Source organism: Manis pentadactyla, chromosome 3, assembly GCF_030020395.1.
Source record: "Manis pentadactyla isolate mManPen7 chromosome 3, mManPen7.hap1, whole genome shotgun sequence".
In the NCBI taxonomy this organism is placed as follows: domain Eukaryota; kingdom Metazoa; phylum Chordata; class Mammalia; order Pholidota; family Manidae; genus Manis; species Manis pentadactyla.
In genome coordinates, this window is record NC_080021.1 from 103,515,074 (window position 1) to 103,532,927 (window position 17,854).

A 17,854-nucleotide genomic window follows, 5' to 3' on the forward strand; every position below is an offset into this window, starting at 1 on the left:
TGACAAGAAACATACTTGAGTTTTTCTCTCCCCATTTCACAACTCTTTTCTACCAGCCACTGGCAGAAGTCACCATTTCTTCAGCTAACACATGCTCCTTTCCAAAATTTTTTGGCAGTCTCCTAGAAATTTGTTTTTCTGCTCCTTCCTAATTTAGAAACAGTCTTCAAAAGGAAAATATATATATACTGACAAATCAATGAGAGAAGAAAACTAACCATAATTTAATTTTGCTTTTCTTTCATGGAAAGTTTCAGTTTATCATCTACAACCAATGAAAATGGGCAATTTAGGCAAACAAGTAAAAAACCAAAATGTGTATGATCCAAGATCTAATTGTTCTTTATTCTGCTCAAGAAGGAACATGTAATACAAATTCAAGATATCATTAAAATCATTCGTAAGTTAACATAGTATCTCGGTGGTGAAGGAAAATTTTTAATAAAGCAAAATAATGAGTTCTGCGACTAAACAGAAGAGACAAGTGTGTTAACTGTGACATTATATATATATATATATATGATTATATGATTTAATTACTCTTTTGATAATAAGCAGCTTGGTGAACACCTATTCAAGGACTGAAACTTGCGACTATATGGAATTTGCAGTGGAATTAGAGTCTTGTTTCCTGCATTTTGCAATTTTAAGGAAACAAATGGAAATGGTTTTAAGAATTATAAAAATCTAACATCTACCAAAAGAATTTAAAAGCAAAGGCGGTCAACACTAGAAAGAGAAAGTGAAAAGGAAACCCCCCCCCCACAAAACACACACTGTATTTACTTGTGAGATTGTGCAAGAGAAGCGAATAAAGGGGGAAGTGACCAGCAGTCCAGCCCATGCCAACCCCTTATTTGTTCTTGGCTGTCAGAGGTTTCCGGCTGATCTTTTTTGACTTGTCATTATTTTTCTTCGGCGGTTCTGGGTTTGCCTGCATGTGTCTGCCGTAGAGGCTGCGAAGAAAAACGAAGGAAACTGTGAGATCTACTTTACTTAACACAAGATAAGCTTCTACTGATAAGGCTTCAAACAACAGCTTAATCTCTAGGAATATTCAATAAGCCAAAGATATGGAAAGATCACTTCTCTTTCCTCTGGGTCATGCACTTCATTTGAGAATTTTAAATTCTTTTGCACACACACACAAACACATGGCATACCATAAGGTCCAATTCCGGGCAAGTCTCTCACAAGTTCACATTCACTGGGCAGAGTGTGAAAACACCAAAGGAAGAAAAATCAAGGACTCTGAGAACCTGTGTTGCTTAGCTCAGCCATTTCAGATAGAGGTTCAAAAGGCCAGGAGTGTTTAAGTCGATAGTGACAAAAATTGGGGTAGAACTGAAGAGACAGAGTGTCCATTTACTGAAAAGGGAGCATCATGTCTGGCCAGAAAGCCCGGGGGCTGCACAGTGAGACAGAGCAACGGTGCCCGGCCTGCTCTGGCTGCTCACACATGACTGATGGTCCTAGGTGCGACCACACATCAATGCCACATCAATAAGCCCTGCTGATTAAATGTTGACAAAGTACCTTACAATTATAGTGGATGGCATTCATCGCAGAGCAGAGCTAGCCCTGTGGCTGAGAGGATTGAACTCAAAAGCAGATAGTAATTAATAGATAATTTACGAGTTAAGTCTGATTAAACTAAATTAAAAGCCACCCTAAAATAAAATGCAGCTCAAACTTACTCCCCTCATTGATAGAACTGTGCCCCCAAGGGAGCACAGTGGGTATCTCAGTTCCTCCAGAGGAGAGGCAATGTCTGACTCTGCTTGTTCCAACTGCCTTGTGCCAACTGACAGAGGGTAGACAGACTGACTTCCTTTCAGAGTGTGTCCCTTGTTCTGAGGTCCACTCAAGAAATCGGCACCCCCTCCTGATGCTTACATTTTGTCAAGCACATTGGTGGCCATGCACAGTGTGGCACTAGCCGGCACAGACCGATGCTGTTGACGACGCTGGCATTGAGTGGCAGCTGAAGGATGGCCCAGGCACAGAGAGCGGGTCAGCTGACTGAGGAGGTAGCCAAAGTTGGACGCCAGCGTTCTATAGGTCATAGTGCATTCTATCTTCTCCAGAGCATCTCCTTAAAAGTGGCATGAGCAGGGTCTTCCGAAAGTGGTCATGAAGACAGGTCCTTCTTCCAAAGAAAGCAGAGTGTGGAGGTGACAACAGATGGATTTACATGCCAGAGAATGAAGTCCAGCCAGGTGCTGGGAATGTTCTCCAGGAAAGGGAGGTTATCTCTTGGGTCAAGGAGGTACCACATTGTCTTAGGTAATATTAGAGCCTGCAAGTTACCCTTCAACTTTTGCAGGAGTTGGCTTAGGGACTTTTTGCTACTCTAATGGAAAAAGAGGCCCAGGCCTGCATCCCCAGAGGAGAAACATTCTCACCAAGGGAAACTGCTACCCAGGAAAATGGATCTATAAACTTAATTAAGTCCCTGCCTCACCTTTTACAAAGGCCACCAATTCCCCTGATGTCTCTTATGGACACCCTGGGGTCCTGGATCCCATGAAAAGAATCACTGGTTTAGGCAAAGTTCAGCCAGTCCAGTGTTACTGCAGTGGCTGCCCCATTCCTGGTGATGTCCCTGTCCCATTCCCTGGGACCTGTGACTGTCACCTTACATGGCAAAAGGGTTTCTGCAGAAGTAATGAAGGATCTTGAGATGGGAAGCTTGCTCTTCATTATCTGGGGGTCCAACCTGTGCACCCCCTTCCCTCACCCCTCCAGCCTCTTTCCCAGATGCAACCAACAGGAGGAAGTGGCAGCCGCAGTACTCATCCTTTATATGCCTCACCTTTGTCAACACACACTCTGTAACATGCTTCCTCCTCCAACAGCCCTGACCTTCCCCTCCTCCCAGGGGGTGTCAGGGGGCTCCGCACCGCCGGGTGACACACCCAAGACCTTGTTTCCAAGCTTCTCTCACCTGGCACAAAGCAAAGGCTCTGGGCTGTGCGATCACATGGTCTCAGTATCCTCCAGTTTACAGCTTTCTTACAGCCTCGTGTATTCTCTTCTGTATTTTCCAAACCCTTACCCCCATATGCGAAAAATATACATATTCTCACAGGCAACATCAAACTTTAAGGGTTACAAAAATCTACAGAAATAGACTCCACAGTTCACACACTTGGAAACCTGGCAATATTTAGGTGTTAGGAAAGTGGTATCAACAAAAATAAGAGGTCAGAGGCATGCAAAGAGATTTGGTAAGGGTTGCTATGCGCTCCATCCTGAACGAGTAAGAGCCGGTAGGCATGTTTTCCTCACAGGGTGGTGCTGGTGGTTAAACAGACCCAGCACCATGGCAAGCTCGCTGGAAGTGGTCAACAAACGCTTGTTGAAAAATGGACGGAGGTGGGGGGATAGTCCAAGTGGCTAAATGAAGGTAATTATATGCTTACTTCTGCAGGGCCTTTTCCTCTAAAAAAAGAGCATGGTATCTTCCACCAAGGCCAAATTCCCAAGCATCTCTGGAAGAAAGGTTTTAATCCTCTTTGAAGAAAGCAACTTAAGGCAGAGCTGAATGTAGCGCCCCACTTCCTTGGTAAGTCGACAGCAGGGCCGGGCTGACGCTGCTGTCCTCTGCATGGCCCTTCCCTCCTCCAGCTGTGTGGGCAGATGGGAGGGGGTGCTTCCCTAAGCAGCTGCTCCCACATGGAGACATCCCTGTAGTAGAGCAGTAACGACAAGCATCGTTGGGTCCACAAGTCTTGGGTTCTACTCCTGGCCCTACCATTGATTAGCCATGGGGCTTCCACTTGGTAAATAAGTGTGGCAGGCAGGATAGTGGCTCCCTAAAATGCCCGCATCCTAATCCTTGAAACCTGCGAACCTGTTTTATCACAAAAGGGACTTTACAGAGGTGATCAAATTAAGGATTATGAGCTGGGAAGACTATCCTGGATTATCTGGTGGGTCCAATGTATTCACAAGGGTGCCTATAAGGAGGCAGGAGGGTCAGAGTCAGAAGGAGATTTGAATGTGTGATGTTGCTGACTTCGAAGATCTCGGAGAAAGAAGCTTCCAGCTGAAAAATGCAGACAAACCTCTAGAAGCTAGAAAAGCAAGGAATGCATTCCCACGAGCACCTCCAGGAGGACATGACCCTGCAGATGCCTTGATTTCAGACTTCTGACCTTCAATACTGAAGAAAATACATTTGTTTTTAGCCACCAAGTTCATAGTAGGTTGTTGAAGCAACAATAGGAATTGATATAGTTAGCGAGCCTCTTTGGGCCTGACCAAGCAGCCTATAAAGAAGTCTGCTTAATTTCAGCAGGAAAAAATGGAAAATTTCTGGGATTGCAGCTCACAGCCAAGAATTGAGTTTTTAGCTTACTAAATGAAGAATTTTAGCTTACTAAAAACTAAGTTCCAGAAAGGACAACATGTACCCCAAGGAAAAGTGGGTGTTGTTTCTACAAGAAGAAGAGGCAATAGGCAGGCAAACTGTCCCCTTCTATCTACTCTGATTGACTGGACAGTCCCTGAACCTCCATCCTTTGTGCTAATGTGGTCCACGTTCTGAATGTACCCAGGATTTAACTTGCAGAGCTGACTGAGTGACAATGCGGAGAGGTCACTACCACTGAAAGTTTTATGGCTTGTGGCTCCTGAGAGGAGGGGGCACACAGCGCCACACAGGGCCACAAGGGGAAGCACCAGGAGACAGGAGGGGTGAAGAAGAGAGCCTCTCCCAGAGCCTTTACAGTGGTTGATGGGAAGGAATAGCTTGGAAAGGGTAGGCAAGTCAGTGAGCTCAGGGTTGGAGAGTTTGGATCATTTCCATGAGCTCTGGGGGTGGCCACCTGTTGGCATGGCCCTGGGTGATTTAGGGAATGGAAATACTGGCTGGGGGTGTGCAGACTACATAAAGGATGTGGCTGGAGACCCCTCCATGGACTCTGGATTGGTCGGTGTGCAAAGGCATGCTGGCAGGTAAGCTGTTTGGTGGCTCTGGGAATTAAGCTAGCCCTGGGAAGGGCAGCCTCTCCCCAGGATGTGAGATGTCAAAGCATTGCAAAATGCAGAAAATAGAAAAGCACAATTAATTAATGCAGCCTGCAGCCTTCAGGATGGGTTTTTGCCCTCCTGACCACTCCATCACCTCCTCTCCTGTACTCTTTGGCTTAGGGCCTTGGTGCATACAGCTTCTCTTGGCCATATGCTCCTTCCACTTCCTCCACCTGGGAAAACCCCAGCCAGCCCTCAGACCCTGGCTCAAGGCATTTCCCAAACTGGCATGTCCCCTCAGCATTCTGCTCAGGTGGCAACCATCCTGCCTACAGGGACCCACGGTACAGCCCCAGGGCACCCCTCACCTCTGCACTCCTGTGCCTGGCTGCCCCTGGAGGATGTGTGCTTTGGGAAAGTTGCCACAGTCTGATGTCCTCATCTGCAAAGTGAGGATGAAAATGCCCATGTCCCTCGCAGGGATTGAGGGAGATCAAAGCAGACACGGAAGAGGTTCTTGGCTGCGTAGGCACACAACAGGTGCTCACGGTCAGCTGCTGCTGCCTTTAACGTCTCACGAAGGTCCAAGACTCAGGCTAAGCTGGTCAGTTCCTTCCACTCCTCAGACACTGCCTCCACACAGAGCCTGGAACTCTGCTTTGCCACCACATGCCTCTGGAGCAGTCCCTCCTCAGGCAGGTTCCCTGTGAGCACTGAATCTGGTTATGGCAGCTTCAGAGTGCTAACAAAGGAAGCTGGGCTCAGTGTCACCAACGGGGCAGCAGCCACTGATGGGCAAAAGGCTCCACCCAGCAGATGGCGGGATCCTGTGGCATGGAGTCTTAGAAAACATTCTTTTCCCTGAAATCTGAGGTTCATTGGAGAATAACTGGGAGATGATTAAGGAAGAGAAAAAACAAAGCACAGTCTAAAGTGAGAGGAAGGATCGATTACACTCAGGCGTCTGATGAGCAGGCTTTGTCAGAAGCAAATCTAGAAGGTGAGATGCCTGCAGATGCTCAATGTGCTGTGGGCGATAAGCAAGCCCACACTACACAGCTCACCAGGGCTCCCCACCCTCATCCCTATGGGAGTGGGCCCTGCCCTGAGCAGACACCTCAAAAATCCCTGTTGAAGACCAGCTCTGCAGGAATCATGAAATGTTCTGTGGATTACTGGGGCCACAGACCAATCACTTCAGATACATCCTGTTAAAGCAGCCTGTACACTGGCCACTTTAGCTCCAGGCAACTGAGCACTACTGCCTGCTGACATCTAAGACTGCAGAGCAAAAAATTCTAACCCACCAGAATCAGAAAAAACTGCAACAAACATTAAGTAGTGTGATATGCATGTCTGGCTGTTACTGATATGTACATTTTATTTCATATGGGCATCTTCATTTTGGGGAAAAAATTCACCTAAGTCAAATGGTTTCTGTTCCATACAAGGATCTCTTGCAGACCCTCAACCCCTTCACAACTGTAGCTCTGAAGACCACTATGGACACCCCATTCCTTCTTGAAAATTTCCTCCCTTGGCTACAGTGCACTATCTGGGTCCTCATTCTCTCTCCAGATACCTCTGGGAAGTACCTCTTTCCAGATACTTCCTTCTGCTTCCGCTTTCTCTCTCTGTATTCTCAGTGATTATCTATCTCCAAACAGCAGCCCTCCAAGCCACCACCTCCTCTATTCCCTGCTGTGCCTTACTCCCACATGGACCCTTGCTATTAAATCCAATAAAAGTGCACTATTGTTGCCTGCCCCTACTGCCACAGGTCTGTCCCTCTACTTCTCCAGACCCTCAGGATTGAAATGATTAAGTCATTTTGATATCTGCCTCTTTTTGGCCACCCCACGAATCCAGTCTGACTATCTCTCTCTCTACAACAGAAATTCTTAACCTAACACCAGGGAAGTATCTGACACTCCAAGCAAAGCTGTATGTGCTTTTTTTTCAGCAGAAGGGGAACAGTTTTCATCAGCTTCTTCAAAGGTTCATAACTCAATGGATTAATCAGTTACTTTGTGGTGCTTATTTTTATTTTCATCACCCCATGATTTTATCCATTCTCTTCTACCATAATACAGACTCCATTGCATGGCCATTTGGTTATTATAATGGGTCTTCTTGGTCTCCCTTGCCTCCTCTAATGTGTCCTACACATGGTTGGCAGAATAACATCTTTGGTTTCCACATGGAAAGAGCATCCACTGTCCACTGGGCCAAGTACCCAGCCTGGAACATGGCAGAGAGCAGCCACAGAACATGCCACATACTACTTAATGCCAACGTCATCTTCCTGTTCACTAATGGGCCTAATTAAAGTAAGACTGGTCTGGAGGAAGGCAGTGTGCAGTACAGAAAAGACAGAGCACATATGAGTTCTACCACTTTCTGCTGAGTAACCTTGGAGGCCTCTCTCTCTCCAGAATATCTGTTATCTTAGCAAGATGGGAGCATCTGCACAGGTGCATGGCAATCCAACTGGCTTGGGCTCATTAAAGTGCTTTGAAGAAAAAAAAACTACATCAATCCGTGGCATGAAATGAGCCTTCCTGCCAGCCGGCACTCCTTTCTCTGTTTCTTACTGATCTTTGTTACTATTGCCTGGAATGCCTGCCTGGATCTCTTCTGCAATTCAGATCTCACCCATATTTTTAGGCTTTCTCAGCCTCCTCCCCCTCCCTAGCAATTTCTGCTTTCACAAAATCCTATGGGATTTATCAGGATTTCACCTATAGGTACTTGATCATACAGAGATTACTGCTTTTGGCTCCTTATTTCACAGAACCAGCAGAGTGCTTTGATAATGCCATGGGACCATTATGGCTTCCATTCATCCAGTGCTCACTTTCCTGCAATACAGTGATATAGGTGCTTTTATTATCTGCATTTTTCAAATGAGGACACTGATGCTTAGCAAGTAAGCCCAGGTCAAACCTCGGCAATTACTCCAAAGTTCAAACCCTGAAGGCACTAAGTTGTCTTGTCCACCACCTTTTTGGATTTCTCAGTTTCACCTCCTTAATAAGCCTAGCAATTTCTTGAGGGTGCGGACTATAGACATCCCTTCTTTTGTATTCTATACACTCAAGGCACTGCTAGAAGCACGTTGTGTGCTATGTAAATATTGTATTTCAGAATGCCAGGTATATGAGAAGTGCAATATGCTGTTCTTAAGTCATTTGCTGAAGTCATATGCCTCCCTCCTGTTGTTTTGGGTGTTTCCATGGAAAATCCTTATAAAGACCAAGAAAAGAACCAATTTTAAAATCTAAGTAGATGGCCAGTGACAATAATGGAGAGAAATAATTGTGTTTATAATCTGTAATCTATGGTAGGATGTTAAATTTAAAATCTCTGCAAATAAATCTGTGGACAAAGTGTGAAGCCCAGATTATTAATAAGCATTTGCAATATCTTTATTTATCCTATCTAGCAACTATGAGAGGCTGGTGACAGAACCTTAGCACATGAACTGCTGAGTCTTAAAGAAAAAAAAATAACAGTTACCATATTCCCACGAGAAGTCTGATTAATTCAAAAGGCAATGACTCTCTGAGATCAAACCTCCAAGAGATGGTTCCATGTAATTCACTAGTGGCATTGTGCATCTTTCACGTTCTTTTCTTTACAGCCTCACAACTCTCTGTCCCCAGCACAGTGTAAAAAACAAGTATAAACACACATGTGCAAGAAGCATCCATATAAATAGCCAAAGGAATTCGTAGCTGACTTAAAACAGATATTCAGCTACACAGAAATAAAAAATATAAGGCACATTTAAAAATATTCCATGCATTCTAGACTTGCTATCTGCCGCACTGGAGGAGACCCTGGCAGAGCAAAGCTAACAATCTCATGCACAAAAGATGCTCATTAAACTTCATCATCCTGTCTACTCTAATGATGCTTTTACTTAATAAAAATTCCCTGAGCAGTTGCAAGGATATTAGGCAAAGTCTTTGGTTATGTATCAGAGGGCCAAGCTGTCACCAGCAAGCATGCAGTTCAGGGAGTATGTTCCCTGGGGAAGGAGCAAATACAGCTTTCACCCAATACATGCAGAGAAAAATCAATAACTGTAACTTGCTTCCCTGCTTAAGCATTTAAGAAAATAGGTGATCCTTTTAAATTAAACTGCAAAGTGCTAAATGTTGCGATTTCTAGAATAAACTTAAAAGCAAGGAGAAACAAGTCTAAGGGCATTTATAAGTTTCCCAAACAAACTACTTCCTTAATAGACTTCATTCCTGAGGTGAATACTTTTAATGAAAAGAAGTATTTTATGATCTAGTACTTGGCATATCTGTAGAGATTAAAAAAGAGACATACAAACGTATGTGCTTGTGACACACGCAGATATATAAACTGAATCATAAAGACAAGGAAGTGAGGAATTAAAATACACTACTACTAAAATCTACTAACTTGAATCTAGTTCTCAAAAACTAATAGTAATTATCTAACAGATTCCTTAACATGGAAGCAGAGAAAACAAACATGGTGCCAGGCATGCACCAGCTGGATATTAATACTATATGATCACAAATTATTTGCTGATATTACATAACCCATTTTAAATTTCACATCCTATTAAAAAGACTTTGCTGGAGAGATAACCACATTTGAAGCAAGAGTGAGGAACCCTCAAAAAGTTGAACTGAAAGCAGTAAGACTGTCCTGTAGGTATTCACTGATCACAATAAAACAAAAGAGATCAAAGCAGACAGGTGAAAAGTCACACCGAATAACGCTAACACAACACCCAGGCCAGCGAGTCTTGACTGTAGCCAATCAAGCTTATAAACAAGCTGTCCATCAGGAGTGTTGGTCCTGGTGAGCAACACTAACAGCAGGGTAAATACTGACAGTGGGCATCTAAGCATGTCCAGAGACAGCAGTGAGGACCCAGGCTGGGAGCTCTGTGCGTGCCCTGACAGTCCTGTGCATGCCCTTCAAGAGGAAGCAGAGAAAACAAACATGGTGCCAGGCATGCACAGTCCATCTCCTGGTCCACTCTCCCCCCTTTTCTGCCACTACCCTCCACATTCCCACCTCCCAGCACGTGGGAACACAAGTCAGACCCCCTGCCCACTTCTGAGGTTTGTACTTGCTATTCTCCAGGCAGATCTAAGTCCTCCAGGTCTTCCTGCGATGGCAGTACTTCCATCCCCTTCACAGGTGAGGCTCCAGATGCAGAGGGCTTTAATAGCTTTGATGTAAATGGCTATGCTTTCCTAGCTTTCATGTCAAACACGATTCAGTCTCAAACTTCGCCCTTTACGTGGGGCATACTCACTGTTCATACACAAACCTGCGGTCAATTTGAACCAACCAGAGAAAGACTTAGGACCTTAGCTCCAACTGGCTGGAAGAAGAGTCCCTTCTTTTCACCTTTACATCAACGAGGAGCCCAGATCTGCTGCCAGCCATGCTGACATCCTGGGAAGAGAGGCTCCTGGGAGAGAAACCAGCCCAAGCAGAACAAAAGGATGAAGCAAGATGGGGGCAATGACATGGAGCACTTTTACACCACACCATGCCTGTGGTCTACTCTATTGCTGGATTATTTTTAGAATAAAATAACCTAATAATCCCCACTCCTAATAGGCTTTGTGTTTCCTGTGATCAAAGGAAGGCTGAGTCCTAAATGACACATCACTCTGGTCTAAGTGCAATGTGAATTCCTAAGAGAGGACTGTTTTTGCCCACATTAACCATCCACAACTGCATTCATTTCCTTCACACCAACAGTCACAATATAATTGTTTTGCTTATTTGATTACTTGTTGTTTCCTGCCTCTCTCTCTTTTTTTTATTAACATATTATTGATTTACACTCTTATGAAAGTTTCACATGAAAAAACAATGTGGTAACTACATTCACCCATGTTATCGTGTCCCCCCCATACCCCACTGCAGTCACTGCCCATCAGTATACTAAGATGCCACAGAGTCACTATTTGCCTTCTCTGTGCTACACTGTTTTACCCATGATCCCCCCCAACACCATGTGTGCCAATCATAATACCCCTCAATCCCCTTCTCCTACCCTCCCCTACCCCTCCTCTTTGGTAACTGCTAGTCCCTTCCTGGAGTCTGTGAGTATGTTGCTATTTTGTTCCTTCAGTTTCACTTCGTTGTTATACACCAAAAATGAGGAAAATCATTTGGTACTTGTCTTTCTCCACTTGGCTTATTTCACTGAGCATGATATCCTTCAGGTCCATCCATGTTGTTTCAAATGATAGGATTTCGTTCTTTCTTATGGCTGAATAGTATTCCATTGCATATATGTACCACTTCTTTATCCATTCATCTATTGATGGACACAAGTTGCTTCCATATCTTGGCTATTGTAAATAGTGCTGCAATAAACACAGGGGTGCATGTCTTTTTGAATCTGAGAAATTACATTCTTTGGGAAAATTCCTAGGAGTGGAATTCCCGGGTCAAATGGTATTTCTATTTTTAGCTTTTTGAGGAACCTCCATATTGCTTTCCACAATGGTTGAACTAGCTTACATTCTCACCAGTGTAGGAGGGTTCCCCTTTCTCCACATCCTCACCAGCATTTGTTGTTCTTAGTCTTTTCAATACTGGCCATCCTAACTGGTTTGAGGTGATATCTCATTGTGGTTTTTATTTGCATTTCCCTGATAATTAGTGACATGGAGAATCTTTTCATGTGCCTGTTGGCCACCTGAATTTCTTCTTTGGACAAATTTCTTCTTTGGACAACTGTCTGTCCATAGCCCATTTTTTAATTGGGTTATTTGCTTTTTGGGTGTTGAGATGTGTGAGTTCTTCATACATTTTGGATATTAACCCCTTGTTGGATATGTCGTTTACAAATATATTCTCCCATACTGTAGGATGCCTTTTTGTCCTGTTCATGGTGTCCTTTGCTGTACAGAAGCTTTTTAGTTTGATGTAGTCCATGTGTTCATTTTTGCTTTTGTTTCCCTTGCTTGAGGAGATTGTTCAGAAAAAAGTTGCTCATGTTTATATTCAGGAGATTTTTGCCTATGTTGTCTTCTAAGAGTTTTATGGTTTCATAACTTACATTCAGGTCTTTGATCCATTTTGAGTTTACTTTTGTGTATGGGGATAGACAATAATCCAGTTTCATTCTCTTACATGTAGCTGTCTGGTTTTGCCAACAACAGCTGTTGAAGAGGCTGTCATTTCCCAACTGTATGTCCATGGCTCCTTTATTGTATATTAACTGACCATATATGCCTGGGTTTATATCTGGGCTCTCTAGTCTGTTCCATTGGTCTATGGGTTGGTTCTTGTGCCAGTACCAAATTGTCTTGATTACTGTAACTTTGTAGTTGAGCTTGAAGTTGGGAAGGGTAATTCCCTCAGATTTATTCTTCCTTCTCAGGATGGCTTTGGCTATTTGGGGTCTTTTGTGGTTCCATATGAATTTTACAACTATTTGCTCTAGTTCGTTGAGAGAGAATGCTGTTGGTATTTTGACTGGGATTGCATTGAGTCTGTAGATTGCTTTAGGCAGGATGGTCATTTTGACAATAATACTTCTTCCTATCCATGAGCATGGGATGTGTTTCCATTTATTGGTATCTTCTTTAATTTCTCTCATGAGTGTCTTGTAGTTTTCAGAGTATAGGTCTTTCACTTCCTTGGTTAAGTTTATTCCTAGGTATTTTATTCTTTTTGATGCAATTGTGAGTGGAATTGTTTTCCTGATTTCTCTTTCTGCTAGTTCATCATTAGTGTATAGGAATGCAACAGATTTCTGTGTATTAATTTTGTATCCTTTCACATATGTAGGTCCTCCTGTATTGGGTGCATAGATATTTACAATGGTTATATCCTCTTGTTGGATTGACCCCTTTATCATTATGAAATGTCCTTCTTTGTCTCTTGTGACTTTCTTTGTTTTAAAGTCTATTTTGTCTGATACAAGCACTGCAACTTCTACTTTTTTCTCCCTATTAGTTGCATGAAATATCTTTTTCCATCCCTTCACTTTTAGTCTGTGTATGTCTTTGGGTTTGAAGTGAGTCTCTTGTAGGCAGCATATAGTTGGGTCTTGTTTTTTTAATTCATTCAGTTACTCTATGTCTTTTGATTGGTGCATTCAGACCATTTACATTTAGGGTGATTATCGATAGGTATGTACTTATTGCCATTGCAGGCTTTAGATTCATGGTTACCAAAAGGTTCAAGGGTAACTTTCTTACTATCTAAAAGTCTAACTTAACTCACTTAATATGCTATTACAAACACAGTCTAAAGGTTCTTTTTTTTCTCCTCCTTTTCTTCCTCTTCCATTCTTTATATATTAGATATCATATTCTGTACTCTGTCTACTCCTTTTTATTAACTCTGGTGACAGCTATTTAACCTTAGAAACACTTCCATCTATAGCAGTCCCTTCAAAGTACACTGTAGAGATGGTCTGTGGGAGGTAAATTCTCTCAGCTTTTGCTTATCTGGAAATCGTTTAATCCCTCCTTAAAATTTAAATCATAACCTTGCTGGAAAAAGTATTCTTGGTTCAAGACCCTTCTGCTTCATTGCATTAAATATATCATGTCACTCCCTTCTGGTCTCTAAGTTTTCTGCTGAGAGGTCTGGTGATAGCCTGATGGGCTTTCCTTTGTGATCTTTTTTCTCTCTCTGGCTGCTTTTAATAGCCTGTCCTTGTCCTTGATCTTTGCCATTTTAATTATTATATGTCTTGGTGTTTTCCTCCTTGGGTCCCTTGTGTTGGGATATCTGTGCACCTCCATGGTCTAAGAGACTATTTCCTTCCCCAAACTGGTGAAGTTCTCAGCAATTACCTCCTCAAAGACACTTTCTATTCCTTTCTCTCTCTCTTATCCTTCTGGAACCTCTATAGTTCCAATATTGTTCCATTTGGATTGGTCACACAGTTCTCTCAGTATTCTTTCATTCTTAGAGATCCTTTTTTCTCTCTTTGCCTCAGCTTCTTTGTATTCCTCTTCTCTAATTTCTACTTCATTTATCGTCTCCTCCACTGTCTCTAATCTGCTTTTAAGAACCTCCATTGTGTTCCTCAATGACTGGATCTCCATCCTAAATTCATTCCTGAGTTCTTGAATATTTTTCTGTACCTCCAGGAGCATGTTTATGATTTTTATTTGAAATCTCTTTCAGGAAGATTAATTAGTTCAGTCTCACTTTTCTGGGGTTGTTGAGATTTTGCTTTGAACCAGGTTCCTTTGACATTTCATATTTGTATGTGGCACCCTCTAGTGCCCAGAAGCTCTACTCTCTGGAGCTGCTCAGCCCCTGGAGTGATGTCAGGGGTCGCAGGGGAGTGGTGCTGTTGCGTGGAGGGAGGAAAGTGCTGTTTCCTGCTTCCCAGCTGCTATGCCTATCTCCACTGCCAGAATCCATGGGCGAACACACAGTTGTAAGACTCTATGCTTTGCATTTGTAGCTACTGTAGGCGGGGCTTCCCTCTGGCTGGCCTGATGCCAGGGCAGGGTTTGCCAGTTTGCAAGCCAGGTGCTGGCTGGCCAGGAGGAAGGAACAGCAGGCTGTGTATCATGGTGTGGGGCCTTGTAGCTGCGGAGCCAGCCAGGGGGCTGGAGCACCTGAAGATTGTGAAAGTTCCCAACCTGCAGGGAAGAGTGTATCCAGACAATTTGTCTACCTGTCCTTTCTCCTGAGCAGTAAGCTCTCTGCAATCCTTGCCCCTTTAGCAGCCCTCTCGCTTTTAGTAAGTCTCTCAGACTGCCCACCTTTTTTTGTCCCAGAGCAGCCGGATGTGGATCCCTATTTTCCACAAGCAGTGGAATCTTAGTCTCTCCAGGAATTCTGCCTGTCTTAGCTTTCCAAACCCCTAATCATAGAGTACCATGCAAGCAGCATGAAATGCAGGTTTATGCTCCCAGAGCAGATCTCCTGGACTGGATGTTCAGCAGTCTCAGGCCTCCACTCCCTCCCTGCTCCATTTCTCTTCCTTCCACTGGTGAGCTGGGGTGGGGGAAGGGCTTGGGTCCCACCGGGTCATGGCTTTGGTATATTACCCTGTTCCCTGAGGTCTGTTCTTTTCTCCAGGTATATGCAGCCTGGCACAGCCTTCTTTCCTGTTGCTTTTTCAGGATTAGTTGTATTAATTATATTTTCATATTATATGTGGTTTTAGGAGGAGGTCTCTGTCTCACCTCTCATGCCGCCACCTTCAATCCCATCTCTGAGATGTGTTGTTTCCTGCCTCTCTTAATAGAAGGTTAACTCCAACAGGAATTTTTCTGTTTTGTTTAGTATCTGCTGTGGCTGGTATGCAACGGGCATGCAATGAATGTTTGTTGAATGACTGAATGAAAGTGTGTATCGCTGTGCTTCCTATGATGCATTCAAAGCACCCAGCTACATGAACTTCATTCCCACTGGACCATCAGTGTCTCTGAAACAGGGACTGCTCTATTTTGTTTCCCCAGTGCCTATGCACACTTGTCACCCAATAAATATTTAATGGTGGATTGAAGAATATCTTAGTCAAGGAGCAGTGCCTGATATCCTCAGGTCCCATGCTCTTCAAGTGATTACACTTTGGCTTTCCATTTAGAGCTATCTCTAGAAGGCAAAGGTGGAGAGCAGACCTAGGACAGTGCTCTAATCTCTGGGGGCTGGTATCATGCTGTGGAATGACAGTTCTGATGTCAGTTTCTTATGCAGTTTCCTCAGTTTCTACAGGACTTCTGGGGCTGGAAGGCTGAGGGTGAGGTTGGGAGCATAGTAAATGTACCCTGGTACCCTCTGTGAGGACTGGTCCCAGAATCCATGTAGGTCGAGCACTGCAGGCAATGACTTCAACGTGGCCAGAGTTGGGCACTGAAATGGAATTTGCACAAAAAAGAAAAAGCCTCTGCCTTTTGTTTTTTCAGCTTTTCAGTCCAGCATCTTCTCATGCAGATTCTCTTTCATAGCACCACGATCAGGGCTTTTTCATTACATCCCCTTAAGGCACAATGGATGGATTTTTATTCAATCTTGATCCTACTTAATATTAGCAAGAACTAGTTGAAGGTAGTAATTTTTTTGAAAGAGAATTAAGTTAAAATGAACGTTATAAAACCGGTGTTTTTTTTTCCTTTCCCTTTGAATAAATAAAAGTCAGAATGCATTTTTATCATCACTTTAAGGTTAAGAGTCTTTCTGGTCCCATGTGATTCCTTCATGACCAGTTCAAGATTGTTCACGACCTCCTTAAAGTGAAGCTAGTGATTATAGCAGCAAAGCTTAGGCAACTCTTAGTGTACATTAGCACTTCCTCATGAAGCTGCTGGGCCACAGTCCACATATGAACTCACTTAAGCCTTAGGCAATAACACAGGAATGAAGAAGTTATGTAGGGTATATGCTTGTCTTGTGGCTCTAAATAATAATGATACTACAGTTAAAGAGCCAGTGTCACAGAACTAGGAATGCCTATGTTTATTTAAACACAGAAGCCTCTGCCTTTTCTTTTTTCAGTTTTTCAGGTAACAGCAATGGTGAAAGCATACATATAGGTATTCCTCCTCCCCATTTTCCTCCTCCTTCTCTTTCTCCCTCTCCTCTTTGTGGCTAACAATTTGGACTCTGTTCCTGGGACTGTTCCTTTCTTTCAGTTTTTCTCAGCCCAGGTGACAACGACGTGACCACAGCAGGGGACTCATGGCCAGGTCAATGGAAAAGTAAACATCTCTTAATTAAAGTCCAAGCCTATAGGTCCCAGACTACGGGCAAATAACATTGAACTGGGACTCAGCAGGTTTTGGAATTAATCCATGATCTGGGTAATCTGTGTTTCCCTAGACAGAAAACAGGACATTTGGACATAAATAGAGGTGGTAACTATCTAGGAGCCTGCTGCCACATCCTCCCACATCGATGGGTGCTGTGTCAGACTGGACCCAGAACCCACGTAGGTAAAGCCCTGCAGGCAATGACTTAAATGGCCAGAGTTGGGCACTGAAATGGAATTTGTACATTTTACATATGAAACTTTGCTTTTACAGCAACACTGTACAGCACTTGATTTTATTAACTTGCTTAACCCTTAACCAAAATCATGTTTAAAGCAAGTCTTATGAGGCGCATATCTCTAAAGTTCATTCTATGTTCTTGTCATATTAAGGTATAATACCTAAGATTTTAGAGAGCATTGTATTATTTGTGCCTCCTTCCTGTCCATGGACTTTCTGTGAGGGGAGTCATGTTCCCCTTCAGATGGAGAAACAAAAAGCAACCTTAACCAAAGAAACAAAAAAGGACCCTCAATCAAAACCAGAAAGTATCCATTAACCTATAGGTGGACTTATCCACACAGTTCTTCGTCCATGAGGATCTCCCAGGTGGACTTCAAGAAGAAAGAGTTAAATAGAGGTGGTAACTATCTAGTAGCCTGCTGCCACATCCTCCCACATCGATGGGCACTGTGTCAGACTGGACCCAGAACCCACATAGGTCGAGCACTGCAGGCAGTGACTTCAACGTGGTCAGAGTTGGGCACTGAAATGGAATTTGCACACTTTACATATGAAACTTTGCTTTTACAACCAGGCAAACTCTATTTATTACCTTAGGCTACATGCCTGTCAAAGCTGAACTCCCTCACGTAAATGGCCCTTTCTGCAGTGGCAGACCCATGCCTGGAATGTGGCCTATCAAGTTAATTTGTGCTCTTCCTCCATTCCTAATGCCAATTTTAGAACCACTGATCAATGGTAAGGAGAGGCTGGCAGCAGAGAAGGGGAGGAGACCAGCTTTTGGAGGGCAAAGAAACAAAGTGGCACTTGGGAACAAGCCAACCATGGTGAGAATAGTAACGGAGAAGCGATCTATGGGAGCACAAAACCACATGAGTCTCTGGATACTA

At 43.5% G+C, this 17,854-nt stretch overlaps 1 protein-coding gene across 3 annotated transcripts in view; it reads right to left on the bottom strand.

Moving 5' to 3' along the window:
• Nucleotides 1-319: 319 nt before the first annotated feature.
• Nucleotides 320-17,854, bottom strand: part of RSU1 (Ras suppressor protein 1) — a 201,589-nt gene continuing 184,054 nt past the window's right edge. For all 3 annotated transcript variants that reach the window (XM_036908023.2, XM_036908022.2, XM_036908020.2), the window contains one exon: nt 320-956. In XM_036908023.2, the coding sequence (XP_036763918.1) occupies nt 871-956 (86 nt within the window). In that variant the 3' untranslated portion in view covers nt 320-870. The remainder of the gene's footprint in view (nt 957-17,854) is intronic.